Source organism: Artemia franciscana, unplaced genomic scaffold (genome assembly GCF_032884065.1).
Source record: "Artemia franciscana unplaced genomic scaffold, ASM3288406v1 PGA_scaffold_30, whole genome shotgun sequence".
NCBI lineage: Eukaryota > Metazoa > Arthropoda > Branchiopoda > Anostraca > Artemiidae > Artemia > Artemia franciscana.
In genome coordinates this window covers 1,142,513-1,167,976 of record NW_027062662.1, presented here as the reverse complement: position 1 = coordinate 1,167,976, position 25,464 = coordinate 1,142,513, and the positions used below count along the sequence as shown (strand labels likewise).

Below are 25,464 nucleotides of genomic sequence, written 5' to 3'. Positions count from 1 at the left end.
GTCGCTCCTTACTTTCAGCTAAAAAAAAGTTTTTTTTTATTTAATAAAAAGAAGAGTTGAGAGAAAGAGTCAAACTTTAGCGCAAAGAGCGGGGCGTTGATGAGGAAGCAGCCCCTTTCATATACAAAGTAATTTCTGTTCGTTTTAAGTTTTAATGTCGCTCCTTACTTTCAGTTAAAAAAACTTGTTTTTTTTAAATATAAAATAGAGAGAGATGGTGAATCATATTCATCCAGAGTAGGTGGAAATTCTGTCCGGCTTAGGAAGCCTTCTCATTTGAGAGTGTCGATTTTTGTTGATGTGAAAAATAACCGGCTACTTTGGATAATAGAATCTGCTTCTCATCATTATTCAGGATAGTAGAAAACTTTTATTTAAGGGAATGATGTTAAACAGAGATGTGCACTTACTATTGATGAATTTATATTTTTTATGGATAATAACTTTCATAAAAGATTTCAATCTATATTATTGCTATCATTATTAAACAGTAAAAAAGTTTCCAATTTTCAGACCGATTTGAAAGTTTTTATTAAAATTGAAGTTGTAAAAGGGACATTTCCAGAGAGCTCTGGGATCTAGTGGAGCATCCTGAAAGCAGTACAAAGAATTGATGAAAGAAAAAACATGAAAGAGAATATTAGTGAAATTTGAACGACTACTTAAAGTTTGGTTTTGTCTAGAACCCATTCTAAATGAAATAGAAAAATAGAAATTCTTACACATTTTCATGTAATTGGCTTGGCTTTCTGTCTTGACTTCACTCTAATTAGCCATGACTCTCAAGTTTTTCATCACTTCTACCGAGTTGATTTTAATTTAAAAACGAACTTGGTGGAAGTGAGGAGGAAATTGAGAGCCATATCTAATTAGAGCAAAGCCAAAATAGATAGTCCCTATGACAGCCAGAGCTGGCACCACCTTCTCAGAACTGTACAAAAACAATTCTTTTCGCTTGTTGATAGACAGTCTATCATCCATCCTAGGGCAGAATTAAGGTAGTTAGACATAAAGCATAAAATCCAAATATAATAAAAACTTACAACAAGCAAACATCAATTCGTGTAAGAAGTTAACCCTATACCGAACAAAATTACTATGAAGAAAAAACTGACATCAAAAATGAAAATCCCAGACATATGTTGATGTATCTGGGCCACGTTGGAATTCTGTGCCGTATTGTTTATGGCACATGGCACTCTGCTCTAGCTTTGTTTTCGGCGGATAGTCAGTGGGGAGCCGTTGCTTGTTATTTTTTTTTCATTTTGCTCTTTGTTCACTTTCCTTTACTTGCTTTTTTGTTTGTTTTTGGATTTTTTCTTCTTTCTCTCCGTATTCCCAGAGATAGAGCCTTGCGGGAGGGGGAAGGGGCATGGTGTTGTAAGTGCTTTTATTGCTATTTATGGTTGTTAATTGATTATGAGTAAAAAACAAAGTAAACTAAAATTACTTAGAAGCTAAATCCTGGAGACCCAGTGACTGACCCAAATACTTAAGATACTGGAAGCCAGTTCCATGACAGGGGTTGAGTATGATTCTCGAATGTGGATACTTTAGAAGAAATGCTAGATATTTTCCAGATGGATTTTCTACGGAGAGTTTTATACTTTTCTTGACTTTTTACGAAACAATAAGCTCTACGAAAAATGTGGTTCGATCTCACCGTCTACGATAATTATAAAAGACAGACTAAGATTGTTAGGACATATTTAACGCACGGAAGACATATCTAGGATATGAGAGATAGTAGGACGTTCTAGAATGATGTAGGAAAAGGCCATAAGAAAGGATTTAAACGATATTAGAACTTCATAGGAGGAAGTAAAGAGTGAAGTATAGAATAAATTAGTCTCGATGAGAGTGTCCATTGTGTTGACCTCAGTTAGTTTGATGCCCCATCATGTTTTTTACCAGAAGTAGCAGGAAATTCACTTATCTTAGATTTTCTAATATCTGCCCCTCCCTAGGGTACCTCTTAAAATAAATTTATGTGTAAGAACCTGATCTTGTCGCCACTTGGTTAAAAAGCCACTGAATCTATAAATAACTAACTTGCTATTCTGGACCAAATAGTCAACAATATCGGTAAGTTTTCTTTCAAATAATGCAATCTTTATCCAAACATATCTCTGGTGAACAGTGGTGGAATTTGATAGCAGTGATGCAGAGTTCCGCTTTTGAAGTGCTGGCTTTGCGCCGAATGAAAGCTTGGTTGTACTGTCACCACTACTTGAAGACCGCCTAGAAAGAAATATTGTGGAAAAATATGTGAGGAAAACTGAAAATGGATAAAAAGAAGAATTACTAAATAATCTAAAATAATAAAAAATAAATAAAAACATAAAACACATGAAAACGACCCCCCCACCCAAAAAAAAATTATATACGGATAGCTTAGTAATTAATATAAAAATGGTAATGAGAATTTTCTCTTTTTGTTCTATTCTTATTATATTTTAATGCAAGTTTTTGTAAATATGACGTATGATAATTATCAAATGTTTTGAAATGAAACAAAAGTGGAGGTAGAGTTACGCTTTTGAAAAGCATGCTTCATACATACTAACAACTTAGCTCTACTGTCGTCACTACTGGCAGACGACCTAGATAGGAGTAAATAAACAATAAACAAGAAGACCACACGACCTTTCCATAATACTAACAACAAAAGGTAAAAATAAAATCCTTAAACGAATATTTTGGCTGTATATCTAAGGGTACTCCTCGGAAAATAAAATGTAAAAATATTAAATAAGACTTACAAAAAGTGCTAAGAATGTAAAAATATAAAATAAGAGCTATAAAAGAACATGAAAACCGAAATTAAAAAATTAAAACAGTCCTAGAATCCTTGCATCAAGGAAGATCAACCAGGACTTATGAAAAAAAGGAACAATGCAAATAATTATGGTAAAAAATAAACCAAGAGTACGTTTACAATGCTATTAATTTCAAAAACTTTCTTCACTAAATAAATTTTAAAAAGAAGAGTAAAGAGCTCTATTAAACCTAACATGAGCAGAAATAAAGTCAAATAGTTTTCCAAGCGTAAAACTACCAAAAATCACCATTTACAAATGAATTAAACCAAATATAAACAGAAAATAAAATAATATCCTAGTCAAACTCCTTTTCTAGTTCTTCAAACAGTTGTGGTAACAAGCTGTAAGTAAGAAGCGACTCGGCTCAATGGTAACCGAAACTCTACAAGACCGAATTTCGATATAATAGATACACCAAAAGCTTAATTAGATTCAGAATATCCGAGAGTTGTATTTTTTTTTTTGTCAGGACAAAGGATCGCGGATGCGTGTTTATTATTTATTTTTTGTTGTTTTGTTCTTTGCTTGTTTTATCAAGAAGATTAGGAGAGGGCTCATTTGATCAAAAAGCTCTAGTGCCCTTTTTAAGAGAAACAGATACAACGTAGAAACAATAGGGAAATTTTTTTTCAAGACAATGTAAATTATTTATGTAGATATTTCGGCCCTATGTCCAAGGGCCGTCTTCAGCACAATACAATACTATATATATATATATAAAAGAACTTACATCAAATTGTTAGAATTAAAACTGATTAGTTAAAAACACTTATTAAAACATTTTTTTTTAAATATAGCCCTAGCATCCTTACTTCAGCGAAGTTCAACCAGGACTGGCGAAAAGAATGAAATGAAGAAATATAAACTCATTCAAACTAAAGAGAATAAAATGATTAGATGCAATTTCTTAAAGCTAATCTTGCTTGTTTAGCAGCCTGTCTCAAAGGCCTTTTGTAGTTGGTTCAGTACTATTATAAATTGGCTTAGTAAAATATTTTGTTAGATCATTTTTAATTAAATTTGAGTATAAAGAATTTAGTGAGTATTCCCCCAAGTCCCTGTTCAAAGAAATATTTTATTTATTTTGAGATTAATTTCAATTGATTCTCGAACCACCTGTTTTATTCCCAAATCATTACTAATGAGTGAAGACTTTTCAAAAAGTATCATGTGGGACGGATTATTAAATATATGCCAGCCTAGAGCAGAATCAAAGGAGTTGTTGGAACCATTTGAAATTAAGGCCTTGTCTATGTCATTTTTATGCTGTTGTAACCTTTTGTCTAGATTCTGATGGGTCCTGCCGACATAGTATTTTCCGCAATCACAGGGTATTTGATAGACCCCTCTTTGGCGAGTAACTGGGGTCTTATCTTTACCTGAATTTAAGAAATTGATGATTTTAAAATTATTAGTAAAAACTACGTACAGATTATTTTTTGTGCAAATATTTTTTAATTTTGTTGTAATCTTTGGGATATACGGAAGATAGACAATATTTGAGGGCTTATCAATAGCCTCATATTGTGAAGTATCTTCTTCGATTTTACAAGAATGTCTTTTTATTCTACGGCTAATTATTTTATTTACAAAAGGAATGGGGTATCCATTACCAAAAGGAATATCTCTGATAAAATTTATTTCTGCATTTATATATGAATGGGAGCAAATATTTAGGGCACGATCAATGAGGGAAATTACAACTGCTCTTTTAACTTGTGGGGGGTGATTTGAATTAAAGTGAAGATATCTATTGTTTTGTGTTGGCTTTCGATATATAGTAAAATCCAGTTCATCAGCATTACGAATAATTAATACATCTAAAAACTGTAGTTTATTTTCAATTTCAACTTCAAGGGTGAACTGCAAATTTCGGTCATAAGTGTTAAGATGATCTAAGAAGCCCCGAAGTTCAGCTTCCCCATAATTCCAAAGTGAAATTACGTCATCCATATAACGACCCCAATAGACATGTTTTAGAAAATAAGAATTCAATGCCCAATTCTCAAGATTCTCGACGTAAATATTTGCTAGTAGCCCGGATAAAGGTGCCCCCATGGGTAACCCATTTTTTTGCTGATAAAAAGAATCGCGAAATTGAAAATACATAGAAAACTTATTACAAATTTTAACAAGAGTCATTAAAACTTCACAATCAATTCCTGTCGCCGAAGTCTCGATCAAGTGGTAATTTTCTTCTATTTTGTTTTTTAATAATTCCTCTGAAATAGTTACATCTATATTTGTATACATGGAAACAATGTCGAAACTACTAACTATTGTGTTTTCTGAAATACTTGTGTTGCTAAGTTTTTTAACCAAATCTGCCGAGTTATGAATATAGGAATTTTGAGAATACAATAAAGGTTTGAAAGCTGCACAATTCTCACAATTTGATGTAAGTTCTTTTATATATATATATAGTATTGTATTTTGCTGAAGACGGCCCTTGGACATAGGGCCAAAATATCTACATAAATAATTTCCATTGTCTTGAAAAAATTTTCCCTATTGTTTCTACGTTGTATTTGTTTGTTATGGAAAGGCAGTGTGGTCTTCGTCGCTATTTTCCTTTTTAAGAGACCAAAAATACTGAAGGGCAGCTAGCCCCTTCCCATGCTCCTTTTTTCCAAAGCCATCTAATAAAAATTCTGAGATAACCATCATGTTCAGCATAGTCACAAGATATAATAGCTATGTCTTTGGGGATGACCTGACCTCAACAACCCCGGGGGAAAGGTTGAAAGCTGCGAACTTTGCCCATTGTTTACATATAGTATTGGTTATTGAGAAGCATAAAAATATTTTCCGAGGGAATTTTCTGTGGGAGAGGCGTGTTTTCTACGGGGAGAATTTTCCGTTGGGAGGGAATTTTCTGGGGACGAACTTCCCAGAAGAAATTTTACACGGGGTAAATTTGCCATAATTCATATACAAGGTTCATTTTAATTGTTTTAATTTCTCTTTGTCGACCCCATTTCATGTATGGAGATGTTCTGGGGGAATTGTCCAGGGGAAATTTTTAGCAGGGTTTGAATTCTCTGGGATATTTTTCTGTGACAAGAGGGATTATCCATGTCAAAAATTCACCATGAGGGATATATCACCGTGAGAAATTCTCCATGGGAAAATTTTGCGCGGCAGAAACTTCTCCCGATTTACCGACCTTATTTGAATAATGATCAAAAATTAAATTTAAAAAACATGTTTTTTGAAATGAAAGTAAAGAGCGACACCAAAACTTAAACTAAACATAAATTATTCCGTATACGAAGGGGGCTGCCCCTCCTAAGTACCTCGTTCTTTATACTAAGTTTTTTTATACTTTAAATAGTAGAGATGTGACAAGAGTCAAACTTTATCGTAAAGAGCGAGGTGTCGAGGAGGGAGCAACCCCTTTATATGCGAAACAATTTCCATTCGTTTTAAGTTTTAGTGTCGCTCCTCATTTTCAGTTGAAAAAGCTTGATTTTTATTTAATAGCTTTGATAAATGTAATATAATTCAGACTTTCAGGATTAAATATCAGTACATATATATAATACCTTGGCAGTCGAAGATTGTGATCTTTTTCAATATTATGAGAAATACAAACATACAGCTCTAAATAAGGATTGTTTTAGTAAAGTACAAATTATGTTCTGGTCTTTAGAAGGCAAGGGAGAGCCAGTCTCACCCTCTCTAGTTTCTGCTCTTTCTGAGTTCAACTCAGTTATTTAGTCCAGAAATCCTTATTTCGAGCTGAATGTTTCTATTTCTCATAATATAGAAAAAAAAACACATCATAACCAAGATTACTGAACAAAAAAGTAAATGAATGTGGATTGACAGTATATTATGAATATGCTGATATTTTTTCCTTATTTTTAGTATTTATTATTGAAAATCTCAATAACTTTGGATTTACTACAGCTATAAAAGTAGTTTGAAAATATTTAGAAAATATATAAGAAAATATTTAAAATGTATTTTTTTTTCAGTAAAGTGCAAATTATGTTCTTTTTTCAGAAAACATAGAGGCGTTAGCTAAATTAATCTTACTTTCTGCTCGTTTCGAGTTTAACTCGGTTATTAGCTATTATAATTTCTGTTTGTTTTAGGTTACATTTATTTATTGATGGTGATTGATGGTAGTTCTACACTTGGAAAATTATTCGACTTTATTTCCACTCATTTTGGTTTATTGTCGCTCTTTAATTTTCTATAAAAAATATTTTGTGGAATAAGCTTTTAAAGTAATTTCTGTTCATTTTTTTCTATGAAAATCCATTATTTGGCTGACTATTTATGTATTGGAGATAATTTTTGTATATTTTTTGATGACACGCATCATCTTGACATTTTAGACACATATGGTATTGTTTAATTTCGTTTTACATCTCTTCAACTTTTACTGAAAATAAAACTAAAACCATTCAGAAAAATTGCATCTACGCTGTTTTGACAACCTGGATGAACTTGTACTCTTTTAATTTAGTTTTTATAAGAGCAGAAGTAGTAATAGCAGTAGCCCTGAAAATTTCAGCTTAAGACCATAAGTCAATTTGAGATATTGCTGAGACGTCTTATTGGCAACCAGAATACACGTAGTGCCTTTTGATTTAGTTTTAAAGCAATAAAAAAATTTCATGAAGTTCTACTTTATACTTTATTCTAGCGTATAAGGTTTACCCCTACACCCTAGCAGAAGTGGAATCAGGAAAAATAGGAGTACTATAAGAAAAAGCAGTAGTAGTATTAGTAGTAATCAATAATGATATTCATATTGTGCCTTTTTAGTCCAGTTAAAAAATCCCCTCCCCCTACACCGAAAGTTTCAATCTAATAAATTTAGCCGTTTCCCAGATATTTCTGATAAGTGCTATTAATATCCTGCATCCACGTAATGTGTTTGATTTAGCCAAACACCCCCCTCATTAGTCCCTGTAAGTTCTACAGTAGTACCATTAGCCTTAGTAACGTTAATACTAACAGCAGTAGTATTACTACTGCTGTTAATAGTATGCACATGGTGCATTTTTGTTAGTTCAACATACCCCTCAGCATGCTCTCCGTTCTTGATGTATTGCTGATATGGTCATTTGATAGCCTGCATACATTCAGCGTGTTTCAATTTAATTTAACATACACTCAACATTTTCTGGAAGTGTCTCTGTTGTACCCTCAGCCTTAATAAAAAAAAGTGGTAGTAGTAGAAGTAGTAGGCGTTGCATACATATAGTATCTTTTGGTTGGATCAAAACCTCCCTTAACACGCATTGAAAGTTTCAACTTAATACCCTAGACCATTTTTGGGACACTACTGATAAGCCCTTTTGACACCTTGCTTGTACAGAGTTTGTTTTTATTTAGTTCAACGTCCCCTTAAACATTCCCCAACAGTTTCAACTTAATACCCTTAGCTTTAGTAGCAGTAGCCGTAGTAATAATAGCAATAGTAGCAGTAGCAGTAGTAGCAGCAATAGTATGCATAGAGTGCCTTTTGGTTAGTTCAACGTCCCTCTCAACACGGTCTGAAAGTTTCAACTTAATAGTGTAAACTATTCCTGAGGAATTGCTCATACATCCTTTTGGAAACCTAATACACAGTGAGTTTGACTTACTTAAACACTCCATTTAGTCTTGATGTAATGGTCGTAACAGATGTAATAGTCGTAGCAATTATAATAGTAGAAATGAGGGTAACTTGCACATGGTGCCTTTTCGTTAGTTCAACATTCCCTCAACATGCTTTTGGTCAATTGATCATCTTCCTCACTATTTCCGTAAGATCCAGCTTAATACCCTCAGACATTCCTGAGTTTCTCCCTTTTGACAACCTGTATGCACATAACATGTTTTGATTTAGTTCAACACTCCTCTTAAGCTTTCTCTAAAAATTTCACATGATTGCACTTGGTCATTTTGAACACAAAAGATCAAACGTGCCCACTTTCCCAATAACAGATACTATATACAAACAATGAACAAAATGCAAAACTTAGAGGCCTTGTTCTGAGGGTTGTGGGGGGTTGACATCCCAACGTCCCCAGAGACATAGCTAATGGACCTTTCCAACTATGCTGAACAAAATGGTCATTTCAAAATTTTTACTGGATGCGTTCTGAGAATTAATGAGCTTGGGAGGGGTCTACTTTCCCTCCAATTACTTTTGACTCTTAAAAAGGACACTAGGACTTCTAATTTCTAATCCAATGAGCTGATGTAAAAGCTTTTATGACAGCCCTGCGCTGCTTTTGATATTGCTTACATACCCTTTTGCAAACATGCATTCATGCAGTTTTCCCCATTTCCCCTCTTCTGTCCCTTTCCAGCCAGAAAAAGTAATAAGCACCAAGTTTTTCAATTATTTAGGAAGTAAGCAGCCCAGTGTTATGTGTCAAACATTATGGTAAATAATTGAGATCCTTACTTTCCACCATCAGCAGATTCAAGGTCACCAAGAATGTCTGCGACGTGCTTCGCATCTGCATTGAATTTTGCCGCTTTTAACAAAAGTGCAGTTGTACATGAAGATCGAAACAGCCCAAGAGTTCGCCTTCTTAGTTCATGGGAGAGACATGCTTCCACAGCAGCTGTAAGAAAATAAGATTTAATCCTAAAGGCGTGAGCTTATAAAACACAAGTCTTGGGGGGGAACAAAATACGTGAAAATAACTTTTAGTCAGGCTTGGGAAAATTGAGGCAGGGATTGAGGTAGCGTTGCAGCTTGTTTAAGGGGATACCTCAATAACAACAGATTCTACCAAGTTTGGGGCTCTGGAATTAAGTATGAAATTACTCTGTAAATTTTTGATTATGATGAGGTTCCTGATCATGATCGTTTAAAAAGACAGGACAATGGATGTAACCCAAATTCGTGACTACCATGTTGCAAATTTCTTATATAAATACTTGAATCAGCTGATAACCCATGCTTATGAAATTTATTTACGTTTAATAGTCTCTGTTATAATCATAATGCTCGGAATACACATAATATAATTAAAAAGTTTAGGAGCACCAGTCGGGCATCTATTGTAACTCGCCGTTACGGTACTCACGTTTGGAGACTAAGTATGCGAAGGAATTTCCTTCATCTCGGGAAAAATTTAGGTGAACTACCTACTCTAGGTTGCGAATGAATTCACATTATTTTTAACTAGATTTTCTTTGAGTATTGGGCTAGTTATCATTTATTATCAGTAGGTAACCCCACCTGCTCTTTCGAGCTTCATTGCTTTTCCTGACATGCAAAATCTGTATATTTTTTTTTTTTTTTAGTAAATATTTCTCAATCTCTCTCTAGAACTGGCGAACAAAACATCATTCTTTATTTAGATTTATTTTTTCAATACATAATTTTGGTGGAAAAAATTTGCCCCATTTGGCAAAAACGCCACTCTGCATGAGGAAGAATTTCTTAGCTAATGGGATCGAAGATTCATCTTCTTAGCCAATGGGAGGGACAAGTTTCAACTGGATTTGTTAGAGAATTAAATGAAACACAAGTTTTTTTTTAACCAAATGAACTTGTTATGCTAAAGTTTTTAAAAATCTTCTTATTCAATTTAACGGTCCTTACGTTTCAGCGGTGACTCTAAATGAACTGGGACAACAAGTCGAACATTAGCGTAAGCACCGAGGGATTGAGGAGAGTACTGCCCTCTTCATAGACGTAACAGCTTCTGTTAGTTTAAGTTTTAATGCGGTTAGTCACTTAAGTTGAAAGAAATTGTCCTTCAAATACTGCCCAGACCTAATAAAAGTCTTAAGGAAAGGAAAGATTGACTTCAGAAACGGAGGGGAGACGCTGACTAAATTTAGACACATAAGTTGATAAATGAGAAGTATTCACATTATGAAACAAATTTTTAAGAGAAGAATAATGCGGTTTTAAGGAAGGTAGAAGATGTGTCGACCAAATTTTCACTCTTAGGCTTTAATTGAGAAGTGCCTAAATCGTAAGCAAGCGTTCGATTCTGTTGGTAGAAGAGCTTTAACGAAGGTCTTATTCTTGTATGGTATACCACACAAACACGTTAAAGTGATTAGTATTATGTACGAGAATAACGCTGCTGCAGTTAAGGTAGGAAATGAGGGTAGTAGCTGGTTTTGTTTTAAATAAGGAGTTAAGCAGGACTGTCTTCTATCATAATTTGATATGATTCTATCATAATATATAGTTATGTGATATTTCATGGAAGAAGAAAGATGAGCTGCCAAAACTCTTTCTTTTCTGCTATCCATCTACTCTCAATTGGAGATTAGGACTGCTTCCCGAATTGGATGGGTAAAGGTTATGAGTGATGCCTTGAGGAAGAGGGCATAAGGCATATATTGTTCAGCAGAGGTCACAACTAATTTGAATAGTCATCCTGGATGGGACGCGTCGAAGTTACGAGAAAATATTCCCAACTTCTTTAAGAATTTTCAATCTTTGACTAATTTGTCAACTTTTAGATATTAGGATGGAAATATAGATAAGGTCGAAAGGAAATATAGGAAACGAATAAGGATCGAAGCAGAGATAAGGATGAATAAACATTTATGGAAGAACGACACGTATTTCAGGTTAAATGTAATGTATTCTCAAAATTGTGTTTGTGAGAAAAAATCAGCAGCTTACCAGAAAATGAAGTGATTGAACTACTGTTTGTGTGAATATACTTCCTTGTAACGGCCTCTTCCATTAGTTGCTTTACCTAAAAATATAAAACAAAAATATTAATTAATTATTTATAATGCATTTTTTTAAACAATATCTTTGTCCCACTTGTTTTCAAAATGAATAAACTCTTAAATATATATTTTCAAGAAGACGTAAGGGTTATGGACGGCTAAAAGAGTGAGAGTTAAGTAAGGCCCTAGCCTCCAACGTGTACGAGATAATTTATCATCGGTTTTCTTAACTTTGCTATTTGTTTTCACTCGAAAAATTGCTTTAAAAAAGTTTGTAGTGTAGCCTAAAAGAAAATGGGGGAGCGAAAATTAAACTTTCTTGGGTATCCTGTGTGCGCAAACATCTAGTATGAACTGTTGATTGTCTGAGCTGAAAGCCCTCCACGACAAGCTAAACGTCACACAAGTGGCCATTCATGGCGGAATTGCACCTTTAGCTTTCCAGTGTAATCCCAGATCCCAATGGGCTGGTGTTGACTAGTGCTGAATACGGGCTGGTGCGCGAAAGTGGTAAAAAAAATCCCCAAACATACCTGAAAGACCCCATTTCTAGAAAGCCCTGTCTCATAACATTTGCTGGCTACGACAATATTGTGTATACCAAAACTTTTCGAAAAGATAGTGGTAGGTCAATAGATCAACGCTTTCCAGGTTCCGATGCTAAAGTGATTGATAAGAAGTATTTCGACCATATTTGCGACACACACAATAAGACTCTTCTCAACTCGCTTCTTATTCTTTTGCATTCTACAATCTCCGCTGCCCAGTCTTGAAGTCTGCCAAAAAGCTACATCAAAATGGCAGTATCCAAGAATAAGTCTCTGAATTTTATGTCTCTAAACATATGTGGCACTAAAGAAAAGATTTTCTGATTGACGATCTTCTGTGTTCTGATATTGTTTTTTTTTTTGCAAGAAAATATGCAAACCCATACACATAGAAGCAGCCTTCGGAAAGCACCGATTCACCACAAGTTCATGCGTGAATCTAAGAAGACTCGAGGGTGGCCGTCACGTTCACTGGCTATTCTAGTGACTAGGAGTTTGTCTCTTCAGCAAATTCATTCGGAAGACAACAATCTGGTCAACAAGGTAGGAAATGTTGCACTTGTTAATGTTTATTTACCGTGTTATCGAATAACGTTTGAGTTTCTTTCGAATTTTTTTACGGTTGTACCATCGCCTCAAAATATTTCTTAAAACTGTGAAACAGAATCTTTCGGAATAGATACATGCAAGTAATTTTAACATAAACTGAGTCTCGTAGTCTGAGCGCAATGATATTGTGCTCAATATTCTACCTGATGGATACTCCATACCTGATAAGGAGTTAACTTATGTCTACTTTCCTAATAGAGGCTCAGAGTAGGTCAAATCTAGACCACTTAAATGTGTCTTCTTCTTCCCTCACTTCGAGTGTTCACGTCCATGATGACAAAATTGAGGACGATCATCTTTCTATCTCGCGCACGGCGTCTGGTCCTTGTTTTCCACAATATTCTTCCATTCACATTCAGTGGAAACGGTATAGTAAGCTAAATTGGAAATACATGAACGCTGAATTATATTTGACTACTCTGTTTGCCCTACTTTCATTTATCAAGGTCCCATACCACCTGCTGCAAACCTCAATCCCTTGCACGAATTGAGGAAAGCTCTTGAACAATTATTACAACGACATAATGTGTTGTTATATTCAGCGAGTACCGCTGGTTCCACGAAAAAATCTGGGCTGGGACTCAAAACCCGTATGGAACTTGTGTCCTGAAGTTAAACAAGGTAATAATTTGGGAAACTTCCGGCTACCCATGAGGGTTGAATGTGATAGACTGAAGGCAAGACAATTGTATGGTATCAAACAAGAAACGAAGCATGAGTAAAAATAACCGCTGCCTAGAGCTCGTTTTAAAGGCCATGATGATACAACCAAAAAAAAATCATGGTCACAAGTTATAAATCCTGCGAAATGTATCCCTTAGTTTCTTCAAGTCTCAAGATTTTTGATTTCGTATTACATTATCAACATGTTGTCCACTTGCAATTAGCATATCTGTTCGCTCAAAAAGTGGGTTGTGAGGCACAAAGAGTAATTTCACAAAGTGTTGTTTTTTGTGTTTCGACAAGCCAAGGTACTAACGCTTTTCCCTCAGCGGCCCTGCAACGTCTATACTTAAAAGAGGTAAAGACCCAAATGTGTATGCCAATTTTTGGCCTCTCACAGTTTCTTGTTTTTGAAGTAAGATATTTGAGTATATTCTTCTTCCGGAAATTGCTAGTCAGTACGACTTCAAGCCTTACAAACCGGACTTTCGTAAAGATGTAAGTTGTAACTTGGCCCATTGTGTTCTGACGATTTTGATGAGAGAAGCGGTTAAAGAAAAGTGTCCTTCATATTTTTGATCTCCAGTGCTTTTGATAAGGTAGTCCATTCACAAACTACATTTCAGCTCTTCTGTTAGGGAGTAAATTGGTCTGTATCTTTAGTGCTCGATTTCGGTATGGCAGTGTGTCTGTTAGAACTAAATAGTCAAATGAGGTATCTGAGACATCGAGGCTCTAAAGTCCACTCGCCATGGTAACGTCCTCTCACCTTACATTTTCGAATTTGTTCTTGCCAGTTGTCAGTGTCTTCTCGAGTCGTCTCTATTTTACAAATAGACTAGCATGAGTTTCATCACTTACGCCAATGATGTGCTTCTTGTGAGCCAATATTGGAAGCAGCTTTCTGTAAACTTCGAAATTTCGCGGTAGGTTCTGGCAGACCTTGTTTTTCCATATATATATCAAAAGTGCTAGTTTTTATATTTGAGTTTTAAGGCCTTCTTCCCCCTATTAGCAACTTATGCAAAGTGAATACCATATGTTAGGCAGTTTAATTGTTTACCTTGTTTACCTCTCATTTCCAGGCAGTCTAACGGTCCTATGTCAATTTTAAATTTTGGGTCAACCTGCCTGAGACTCTAGGCAGGCTGACCCAAAATTTATTAAAAATAGTATTGGTCCAATAGGAAAGGCAACCACATAGGCAAATAAATAATAGGCAAACAAATAATAAAAACACTATAAATAGTAATACTCCTATGCTCACAAACGTCTAGAAGGGGTGCCAACATATGCACAAGCATAAAACACATTTAAACCCATTTTTCACCATAAGTTCAATTTTCCAATATATTTGCCACTCTCCCGACGTACTGTCCAATATATTTTCCAACTATCAAATATATTGGAAAATTTTCCATTATAATGGAAAATTTTCTATTATAATTGCAAATCAGAGCATGATTAACAGTGAATAACTGAAAGAACCTCAACACGGCTATTCCATTTTAATTCAAAAATCAACGGAATCGCGGATTTAATTCAAAATCAGCTTGGCCTTATCTTTGGTTCTTTAGTAACTGATACGTGTTCTTTTCGTGTCCATATAACATTCAAAAAACCTACACATTTCGTAGGGTAAGATTATTCACAATCTTGCACATTTCAACAGAAGAGATTTGGCGTGGCTGTGTCCTTGTTAGTGCTTCCTAACAATTTCTTTTTTCAGTTGAATTCACCACATCCTTGAGAAAAAGGACAAAAAACTAATGAAGACCGGTTACTTCAGGTACTTTAAGAGCCCAAGGGATGTCACTCGGTCATACCGCAGCATCAAAACTATCGGCAAGGCATCTCCTACCAGATGCCCTGACACAGCTAGCTGGATTCTCTTCTAGCCTAGTACGTAAGACAGGAGGTCCGTACTAGGTTAGTACGTTTTTTACTTCACTCTGTACTTCCGGCGAAAGGAAAAGTTCATCTTAATTGGCACCAAAATTGGACGACATAAGATGATTTGGAAGATGCGTTAAGAATATCATAAAATACTTAATTTCTTACTGCAGAGATATAAGATTTCAGTAAATCTCTGATGTGGGAACTAAACAAAATCCTTAGTTACTTCAGCTCCAATTCAATAGTTAAATTTATGCAAAATAGAATTTTGCCAGAAATAACATTCAGGTTGTATAGTGTGCAGATACTGTCGCTAGGGGATTTCATACAGTTGTCATGGTAACTAGAAAAGCAAAATACCACAAAACATTAATGGGAACAGATGTAAAAAATATCCCAAATCAATCGCATACTTCATGAATAAGTAATTTTGGTAAGTTTCTGAAGTGAATATGAGCAAAAACCTTTATTTTAGCTTGAATTTTTATAGTTTAATTTAAAACAAAATATAATTTTACTACAAATAACATCCAGTTGTCAATCGTATGCAGACATCATTGCCAGGGTTGGATGTAATTGTCATGGTAATACAAAAAATAAATACCTTATCAATGGGATATATGCAAAAAATATCACAAAACAATAACATATTGCAGAAATTTCTGACTTTGACAAGTTTCTGAAGCAGGAAATAAATAAAAGCCTTTAGTTTAGCTCCAGTTTTAATAGTTTAATTTAAGCTAAAATATAATTCTCCCACAAATAATATCCAGTTGGCAATCACGTGCAAACATCATTGTCAGGTTTGACCCCAATAATCATAGCAATAGAAAAATAAATAAATCAGAAAAATCAATATGAAGAGATGCACAAAATGTCATAAATTAATCACATAATGCAGAAACTTTCAACCTTGAAAAGTTTCTGAAGCAGGAACTAAGCTAAAGCCTTTGGTTTAGCTCTAATTTTGATAATTTCATTTACGCTAAAATATAATTCTACCACTAGCAATATCCAGTTGGCGGTCATGTGGCATTATTGTAAGGGTTGACTGCAGTAGTCATGGCAATAAAAAAAAGAATTCCTCAGAAAAATTAATGGGAAGAGGTGCAAATAATGTCAAAAAATAATCAAATAGTGAAAAAACTTTCAATTTTGACAAGTATCTGAAGACAAGCTTTTTCTGAAAAAAGGAAACTTTTAGTTTAGTTCAAATCTGAAAATAAAAATTGAATCTTAAATATAATTAAAATATAATTTTACCAGAATTAGTATAGAAGTGGCGATCGGATAAAGACATCGTTGTTAGGATTCACTACTGTTGTCATGGTTGCTAGAGTAGAAATAATAGCATATATAGCTCGGAGACAACATAAAGACAACTTACCTCCTTCTTCACGGCCCGGATAAGCTTTTCTTTGTGCTCCTTTGTGTCTGCAAAAATAAAAATAAAATTTCAATTAAATTGCATATGATAACCTTTAAATTGAATGCATTTGTCAACGATAATAATATGTTCTGAATAACTAGTCAAATTTGCTGGCAAGTACCAAATTAATCGGTGACAGCAAAATGATTGATCGGCTCAGGACTTCAATTACTCTAGAACTTTTAAACGTCTTGTGTTAAAATTTTTACATGTTATTTTAAACTTATAAGCTTAATAAGTCATATCTCTTTAAATAATTTGGATATATTTGAATTATATCTTTTTCTTTTTCTTATATTATGTATTGGTTAATATTTTGAAACTTACTTCATTTCTTATTTCCAAGCTGGATAGAGGTTGGTGAAACTTCTTTATAAGAGAACCTGTAACAGATTTATTCTGTACTACATTTTCTTTTTCTTTCAGGGGTGATCGTATCAAACAAGTGTTCCAAGAAGATCGTAAGAGGGCACATTTGATCGGAAAACAAAATTTCTATTGTTCGTTTTAAGCTAGCAAAATATTGAAGGACAGCTAGACTGTTTCTCACCCCCATTTTTCCGACAGTCGTCCGACAAATTTAAGATAGACGTTTCCTTCAGCATAGTCGAAATATCTTATAGCTATGTCTTTGAGATTGACTTGGCCCCACACGCCTTGGGGAAAGTGCTATAAGCAATGAACTTTCCCGTTGTTTACACATAATACTGGTTATTGGGGTATATATATATATATATATATATATATATATATATATATATATATATATATATATATATATATATATATATATATATGTGTGTGTGTGTATATATATATATATGTATATATTAGGGTGGAGCTTATTTTAAAAATTTTGGAAATATTATTTTCTTACCCCCCTAAGTTGTTCCATATCACCTGAAAACATTGTAGAAAAAGTTTGAGCCATTTATAATAATGTTTAGGGGTAGCTCAAGTACCTCAAAGATTAAGAAAAAAAGTAAAAAAGAAGGAAAAAGTAAAAAAGAAGGATTTCGAGCAACTTGTATTTTGCTTAAAAACAAATAAACAAAATTGTTTAGTTCCTATTTATGGTTGACCGGATAGAGTCTGTTTCCTGCTATCGGGATAAGCTCTGCGGTGTTCATTGACAACTTGCAGCAGAACCAGACATAATTTAGCCGACAATGCAAAACTTCCTTCCTTCAGAGATGAACGTGTTCAGACTTGTTTGCTTTTGACCGGTTGCGCTTACTAGAGTCTCGGACACCAAGACTCAGTCTGGTGTAGTTTTTTGCTCGAGGCGATATTGTATCAGTTCTGTTTTGTTATCAGTGTTGTTTTTTTTTACAATAATAAGCTAATTGTGTATTAACTTGTCTCAAGACAGTAGATTTCTATAACGTTAATGACTACTGAGCGTTGATTGACGAATTTGAATTTAACTGAGCCTATTCTTTTGTTGGAGAAGCAATGAGTTGAACAGTTTTTGCTCTTTTTTCTAAAAAAAATTCACCCTACCTAAGTTCATGATTATAAATTCTGTTTTCTTTTTATTTCAGACCCAATTGAGACTGTTAGCAAATGCAACTAGATCTCGAACGGAGTTATATCTCATTGGTAGCTCTGTGTCTGAATTAAGAGGTAGCAAGCTGCCTTCATTGCGAATGGCTCTTGGGTTCTTCCTTCATCTCCACCTTGAACTGAATGAGACCATTAGGCACTCGTCGGCTGCTGCTGTAACCGAACTAGCAAAGTTTTGGCGGAAAGCTCGAATTCCAATGAGAGATCATCAAAACTGTCAAACCAAGCTTGAGCAGGCATTTGAAGAATGGCGTCTTCTCAAGAAGAACAAAGCACGAAAGTCATCAACTCAACAGGCGAGAGAGGCGGCCTTCGTATCTAGGCTCGAGGATCTTTTTGACATCGCTCACGCCGATGCCCTGAACACGATGTCAATACAAGAAGACAAAGATTTCTTGTTAGCCCAGCGAGAAAAAGGTGAGACGGGGGTCAATGGTTGGCGTAGATGAAACACTAGCTTGCAAGGAGAAAAGGGTGTCTGAGAGAGAGCAGCAAACACTTAAAAGACGACAGCAAACAGAGAACATACAACAGATAGAGGCTTCCACAGCCGAACTTACCACATCTGGTTCAGAGATCAGCGCAGCAGAAGACGTTGACAGTGAGGGAACTGCTGGAGGAAGCAGAACTCAAAAAAGAAAGAGGGGCCGAAAAGCTGTAGTTACACCTGAACTAGCAGCAGCTCTTGATCGTACTAAAGTATCAGACCGCAAGGCTGTTTTTGTCATAGCAGAAACTACCAAAAGCTTAGGAATGACAATTGACCAACTAGCTCTAAATAGAGATTCAGTTCGCCGACTCACAGAAAAACATCGAATTCACAGTTCTGCAAGCATCAGAGCCAAGTTTCAGAGTGATGTTCCCCTCGTTGTCCACTGGGACGGCAAACTGATCCCGACCTCATTGGAAAAGAGAAGGTTGATCGTCTGCCTGTTTTGGTTTCCGGAAAAGAAGTTTTACAGCTACTCACAGTAGCCAAGCTTCCATCCGGAACAGGCGAGGCTCAGGCTTCTGCTGTCTTCGGAGCTATTGAAGACTGGGGAATACCCGGCAAGATCCGAGCCATGTGCTTCGATACTACAAGCTCAAACACTGGCAGGATCTCTGGTGCTTGTGTTCTGTTGGAGCAGAAGCTAGGTAAGGAACTCTTGTCACTGGCTTGTAGACATCATATTATGGAGCTCGTCATTGGTGCTGCGTTTCGAGTGTGCATGGGATCGACATCTTCTCCTGAGGTTCCACTCTTCAAACGCTTCCAGGACTATTGGAGATTCATAGATACAGATAAATATGAAACAGGAATTGCAGCTGATGATGTGGCGCGTCTAGTGGATGACATCAAACAAAGTACCATCGATTTTGCTAACAAGCACCTTGAACAGAGCCAGCCGAGGGATGATTACAAGGAATTCCTGGAACTTGTGCTCATCTTTCTTGGTGCTACTCCTGCGAGAGGAGTACGATTCATGTCACCCGGAGCGATGCACCATGCCAGATGGATGAGTAAAGTGATATACAGTTTAAAGATCTGGATGCTCAAGGCTCAGTTTAGACTGACTCTCACAGAAGAAAGAGGTTTGCATGACGTGTGTGTGTTTGCAGTACGTGTGTACCTGAAAGCCTGGATCTCTGCACCTTTAGCCTCAGGTGCTCCGTACAGTGACCTACTACTGCTGAAGTCGCTGCTCGAGTACTCGTCCATCCATTTGGCAATCTCAAAGGCCACATCAAACAAGTTTTCCGGTAACTTGTGGTATTTGTCACCCGAACTCGTTGGCTTGGCTTTCTTCGACAGTCGCGTCAGTTCGTCGACGAAGAGACTGATGGTGAGTGCCATGCAGAGTCAAGACGACCAGGAACAGGAACATACCAAGCGTATCACCATTGATCTTGATTCAGCCAAGAATAAAAACCTGGAACATTTTGTTACAGCAAAGTCAGCAAAACTTTTTCAAATGATGGATCTTCCGGATGGATTTCTCACAGTTGATCCAGATTTGTGGGAAGATAGACACGACTACAAGCTAGCGTCAGAAACTGTGAGGTCACTCAAAGTCGTCAATGACCACGCTGAGCGAGGAGTGGCACTCATTCAAGAGTACAGCGGTTTTATAACCCAAGATGAGTCGCAGCTGCAATTTCTGCTGCAAGTTGTCAATGAACACCGCAGAGTTTATCCCGTAAGCAGGAAGCAGACTCTGTCAGGTCAACCATAAATAGGAACTAAACAATTTTGTTTACATTTTTTTAAAGCAAAATACAAGTTGATCAAAATCCTTCTTTTTTTTTCTTCTTCCTTAATCTTTGAGGTACTTGAGCTACCCCTAAACATTATTATAAATGGCTCAAACTTTTTCTACAATGTTTTCATGTGATATGGAACAACTAAGGGGGGTAAGAAAATAATATTTCCAAAATTTTTAATTTTTAAAATTTTTAATCGAAATCCTTCTTTTTTTTTCTTTTTTCTTAATCTTTGAGGTACTTGAGCTACCCCTAAACATTATTATAAATGGCTCAAACTTTTTCTACAATGTTTTCATGTGATATGGAACAACTTAGGGGGGTAAGAAAATAATATTTCCAAAATTTTTAAAATAAGCTCCACCCTAGTATATATATATATATATATATATATATATATATATATATATATATATATATATATATATATATATATATATATATATATATATATATATATATATATATATATATATATATATATATATATATATATATAACGAAAAGAGAAATCATCAATGCAACAGAACAAACACATTAAAAAAAAAAAAAAAGAAAAAAAAAGGAGATAGAAGGAGAAAAGGAAAACTGTTTTCCTAAATTAGTGATTAATATAGACCAGCACTTGAATGAGGCCTTAACCCTACTCATCCATACAACCACATAGGTCAAACAGCATAGCCATACACAATCAACCATAAAGAATAATCCATGGACAGGCAGTCATGTCGTCTATAAGTATAAGTCGTCATTTACCAAACAATAGAAACAATAAAGACAAATAATTACGAGGCAACAACCCAACACAAGGGCTCATCAGGAGAATACACTTGCCTATATATATATATATATATATATATATATATATATATATATATATATATATATATATATATATATATATATATATATATTTATATATATATATATATATATATATATATATATATATATATATATATATATATATATATATATATATATATATATACATATATATATATATATATATTTTCGAGGGAAGGGGTATATCCTATGGGGAGAATTTTTTTTGGAAGGGAAGTTCTTTGGGGTAAATTTTCCATAGGAAATTGTTAGGGGGGACTTTTCCGGGGGAAATTTAAAGTAGGGTTGGAATTGTGTTAGAGATTTTTCCATGAGGCAGTGGGCGTATTCACGGGAGAAATTCTCCATGGGGGAACTATCTTCTTGAGAAAATTTCATGGGATAATTATCACCAGAAGAGATTCTTCATGGGGAAATTTTGCACGAGAGAAACTTTCGTTCGGGGGGAGGGGGGTCAGGAAAAGTTTTCCACATAGGCGGGATTTCCGCAATGACCTGAAAAACAACCAGAAATTAAATAAAGCAAGCTTTTTGTTTAAATGAAAGTGTGATGAGGAAATATTTACCAGGGAGAATTTCCAGAGGGGAGGGGGAGGATATTTTCAACTGAGATGGAAATGTCCGCGAGGAAGTTTTGCATCAGCAATTATGGAGGAGTGTCAATCAGCGTTTTTTTTTACGTAGTGGGGAGGGGGGAAAGTGCCTAATGCATCAAAGAACATATTTTTATGCTAATATTTTTAGCGTTTTGTGATCGGATTTACTCTCACTCCTAAGAATTTTCAAGCTAACCTTTGAATTAAATTCTCTTATTCCTCAACCTAAGCCTATAATAAAATTATTTCATTCTATTAAATTCTTTATATGCGTTTTGTAAGATTTGCGAATAGTATTCCAAGAGTTTAAAAAAACAAAATTTGCTAATACTTTTTGTACCATCGAAACGAATATCTGAAATAAAATGAATATAAACCTAAGATTTTAAGTGCACGTGTGCATTATAAAGTTTTTCGTCGCCTGTGTTGTCTCATTTTATTGATATAGTAGTGTTGAAATTGTCTCTGTGTAATAACTTTTTTTTTCGTCAGGTTCCCATTCCATTTTTTTTGTCAAATCACTTTTGTCGTTTTAACAGCCCATTCTTTCACGTGTAATTTTGTCATCACATAATGTAAAGGAATTCATCACATAAACTTTTTCCAAACTTAAGATATTTAGACCAAAAAATGTATTCCCCCCAAAAAAGATTTATGAGGGTGCTGCTATTTAGGGGCCTCCTCCAGGCCACTCAGTGTGTCCCCATGCAGCAATAGGAGAAAGCCCTACATATATATAGGCTACCTCTATATGAGGCACGGACCAAAGGGGAACCTTGTCCTGGAGGTCCATAATAGAAACTAGAGTACCCTCACCCAGGGCCATAAATACAGGTGGAGGAGGAAGAAGGCCCCTCAAATGTACAGTAAACAGGGCCCACCGGTGTGTCCACACGTACCATGAGTTACAAACTTTCTGCCAGTAATGGGTTAAATTGCATAGTGACGCAGAACACCATAGAGGGACGATTCTGTACAGGAGGACAACTGCGGTACGGCGTAAGATCCAGATCTATGGACAACGGCCTTTGCAATGGGCTACGTCAACCCTTTCCAACTGTATTACCACTTGAGAAGTGGCACCCCTTGAGGAAATTATAGTCAAGTAAACAACACAGCATTCGCATGGAATTCTGATTGATGGGTAATATTTTGGGGCTTGGTCTGTTTTGACGGGCTTTTTCGGGCTGAAAAACCTCTTCCTAGCTAATTTACCTACTATGGATTGCCTCCCCGTAGTTGCATAATATTTGTAGGCATGAATAAATAATGAGTAAGAGGTAATAGACTTGGGACTGTGTGTGCAGGATTTCGGCTCTTGTTGATAGAAGAATGTTGATAGAAGTGTTGTGACCAAGATGGGCCCAGGATTGAAAAAAGCCTCCATTCATACTGGAGGTTCCTTGAACTTCTTGCTGTCCCGTTCTAAGCCGGCTTAAGTGCTTCAGTGTAGACTTAAGATGATATGTTGATCCCCGTCCTGCACTCGTATCAAGGATCATTGGTTTTTCTAATGTCAAAATAACTACAATGATTTAAAGAACATGAAAATTTGAACTTGTAATGTTACGACATTAAAAAATGACTATCGTATCGTCGTTTTGACGGACGAATTCAGATGATTCGAACTGGACTTATTAGGAGTGTCAGAAACTCATATCCCAGGGATAGAAAACTTCTCTTTGTCGTGTAGTAATTACAAATGGCTTAAAAATCCTTGTGCTCCAAATTACCCCAACATTCCAGAGTCGATGAGAATGGACCACAAGGAATGAGCCTTTTGTAACTGTATGTGTGATAATATTTGATTAAAAGCGTTGTTTTTTTAAACTTTGATATTATCGTATTGATTAAAAATGTTGTATAATTATCGTAAAATAAAACAAGTGCTTTTTTAAAGTTTGATTTTTTTTGTGTTTAAAATACTTTGTATTTATTGTAAAAATAGTGGAAAACTTGTTTCTAAATTGTTGTTCTTGTTATTCTCGAACATCGTACAAGGACCGATAGGGAAATTATTATTTATTCATTGAAAAACTATAGTTTACAATCAGTTGTACTCCAGCTGTTGACGACAACAATATGTATCAATTTAAAACACCATTGGATCATTTCCTTGTGGTCCCTCAATGTCGGGCAAAGCAACACTTTTAACAAAAATGATTAAAAATCGTGACAGAATTTATAGAAAACCCTAAAAAACCTACTATCGCTACAGTGTTTGGAAAGAGTTATATGATAAAATAAAGGCTATTATATCAAACACTAAATTCATACATGGACTTTATGTGTTCAACATCTCTGTCCGACCAAACTCTTGGTTGATTATTGATTATTTAGCTGAACTCATTGAAAAATGGTCTCAGGAAATGCTACAATTGTTTACTATCCACTCACATCACGAATAGAGTTCCGTAACCCAACTTCTACATAATCTCTTTCATCAGAGCAAATGTACAAGAACACTTGCTTTGAATTGTACCTACTGTATCATTTACAGGGTTGTTCGTGATTCAATTTCTCTGATCTCCATAGACAAATATATCCCGGTGCTAAAAAAATTCTACTTTCAGCATATAGTCAGACAACAAATAAACCCTATGGTTGCATTCTATTAGATTTCAATCAGAATATACCCGAGGATCTGCGTGTAGTCACAGATATTTTGACAATGAAATTACCCTACGTCTCATAGTGAACAGTAAAAAAGGTTATTAATTGCCATCATGAACCTGAAGAAACTACATGAAAATATTCATTTATTTTCCGTTCGAAGCAGTTCAAAACCGGCATTTAGGAAAGCCATACCCAAACATGGTATTGACAGAGAATTCCTTGATCTCATATCTGAACTTTGTTTAAATTTTACCAAGGGCTATGTTCAATTGCCAGAAGTAGTTGAGCAACAGACAAACCGACACCGTTCGATTGTACGCGCCCTGGCTTGCAAAAAAGGACAAGATTTTAAAATAAAACGTCTTACCTACTGCTAAAATATAAAAGGATAGCGCACATTATACTAGGTGTTAGCGTTCAAAATGGTTGAAGTTTAGAAACGTGTTTATGAAAATATTGGTAAAGTGGGAAGTTAAAGCTACCCCACCACACTTTCTAAAGTCACTGGACTTCAAAAAACGTTAGCGAGAGAGTGCCTACAAACTGAACCAAATTACACCCTAAATCGAAATCATAGGGTTCGTGGTAGTCATTATCGAAAAACTAAAGGCTTTTCCCCAATGCATATAAAGCAGGCAGATCTTTGACTCCAGATGAGATTCAAAGGCGTCACAATAAAACCTAAAAATATATTTTACTTACAATCAGTGTCTTTAGTCGCTATGAATATAATATTTCAATGCGGACAAAGAGATGGGCTGAAGCTGCTAAAGCTATAGAAAGTATTCTTGAGCAAAATTATTATACAAAAATTCAAACGGATTGAGGTAGTGAATTTTTTAATCGACATCTAGAGAAGGTATTGTTGAAATATAATACAATGCTCTCTCATAGTCATAGTCCTATTAAGGCTGCATTGGCTGAACGATTGATAAGAACTATTCGAATTTTAGCTTCAAGATATTGTA

General features: G+C 35.3%; 1 protein-coding gene across 4 annotated transcripts in view; it reads right to left on the bottom strand.

The window, feature by feature from the left end:
• LOC136041594 (small G protein signaling modulator 2-like) overlaps nt 1-25,464 on the bottom strand; it is a 191,634-nt gene that overhangs the window by 140,075 nt on the left and 26,095 nt on the right. For 3 of the 4 annotated variants that reach the window (XM_065726296.1, XM_065726295.1, XM_065726297.1), the window contains exons 2-5: nt 16,587-16,633; nt 11,431-11,506; nt 9,235-9,397; nt 2,053-2,241 (exon numbers count right to left, since the gene is read on the bottom strand). In XM_065726296.1, the coding sequence (XP_065582368.1) occupies nt 2,053-2,241; nt 9,235-9,397; nt 11,431-11,494 (416 nt within the window). In that variant the 5' untranslated portion in view covers nt 11,495-11,506; nt 16,587-16,633. Of the gene's footprint in view, nt 1-2,052; nt 2,242-3,552; nt 3,631-9,234; nt 9,398-11,430; nt 11,507-16,586; nt 16,634-25,464 lie in introns of those variants that run through there. The other variant, XM_065726298.1, reaches the window with a different exon arrangement.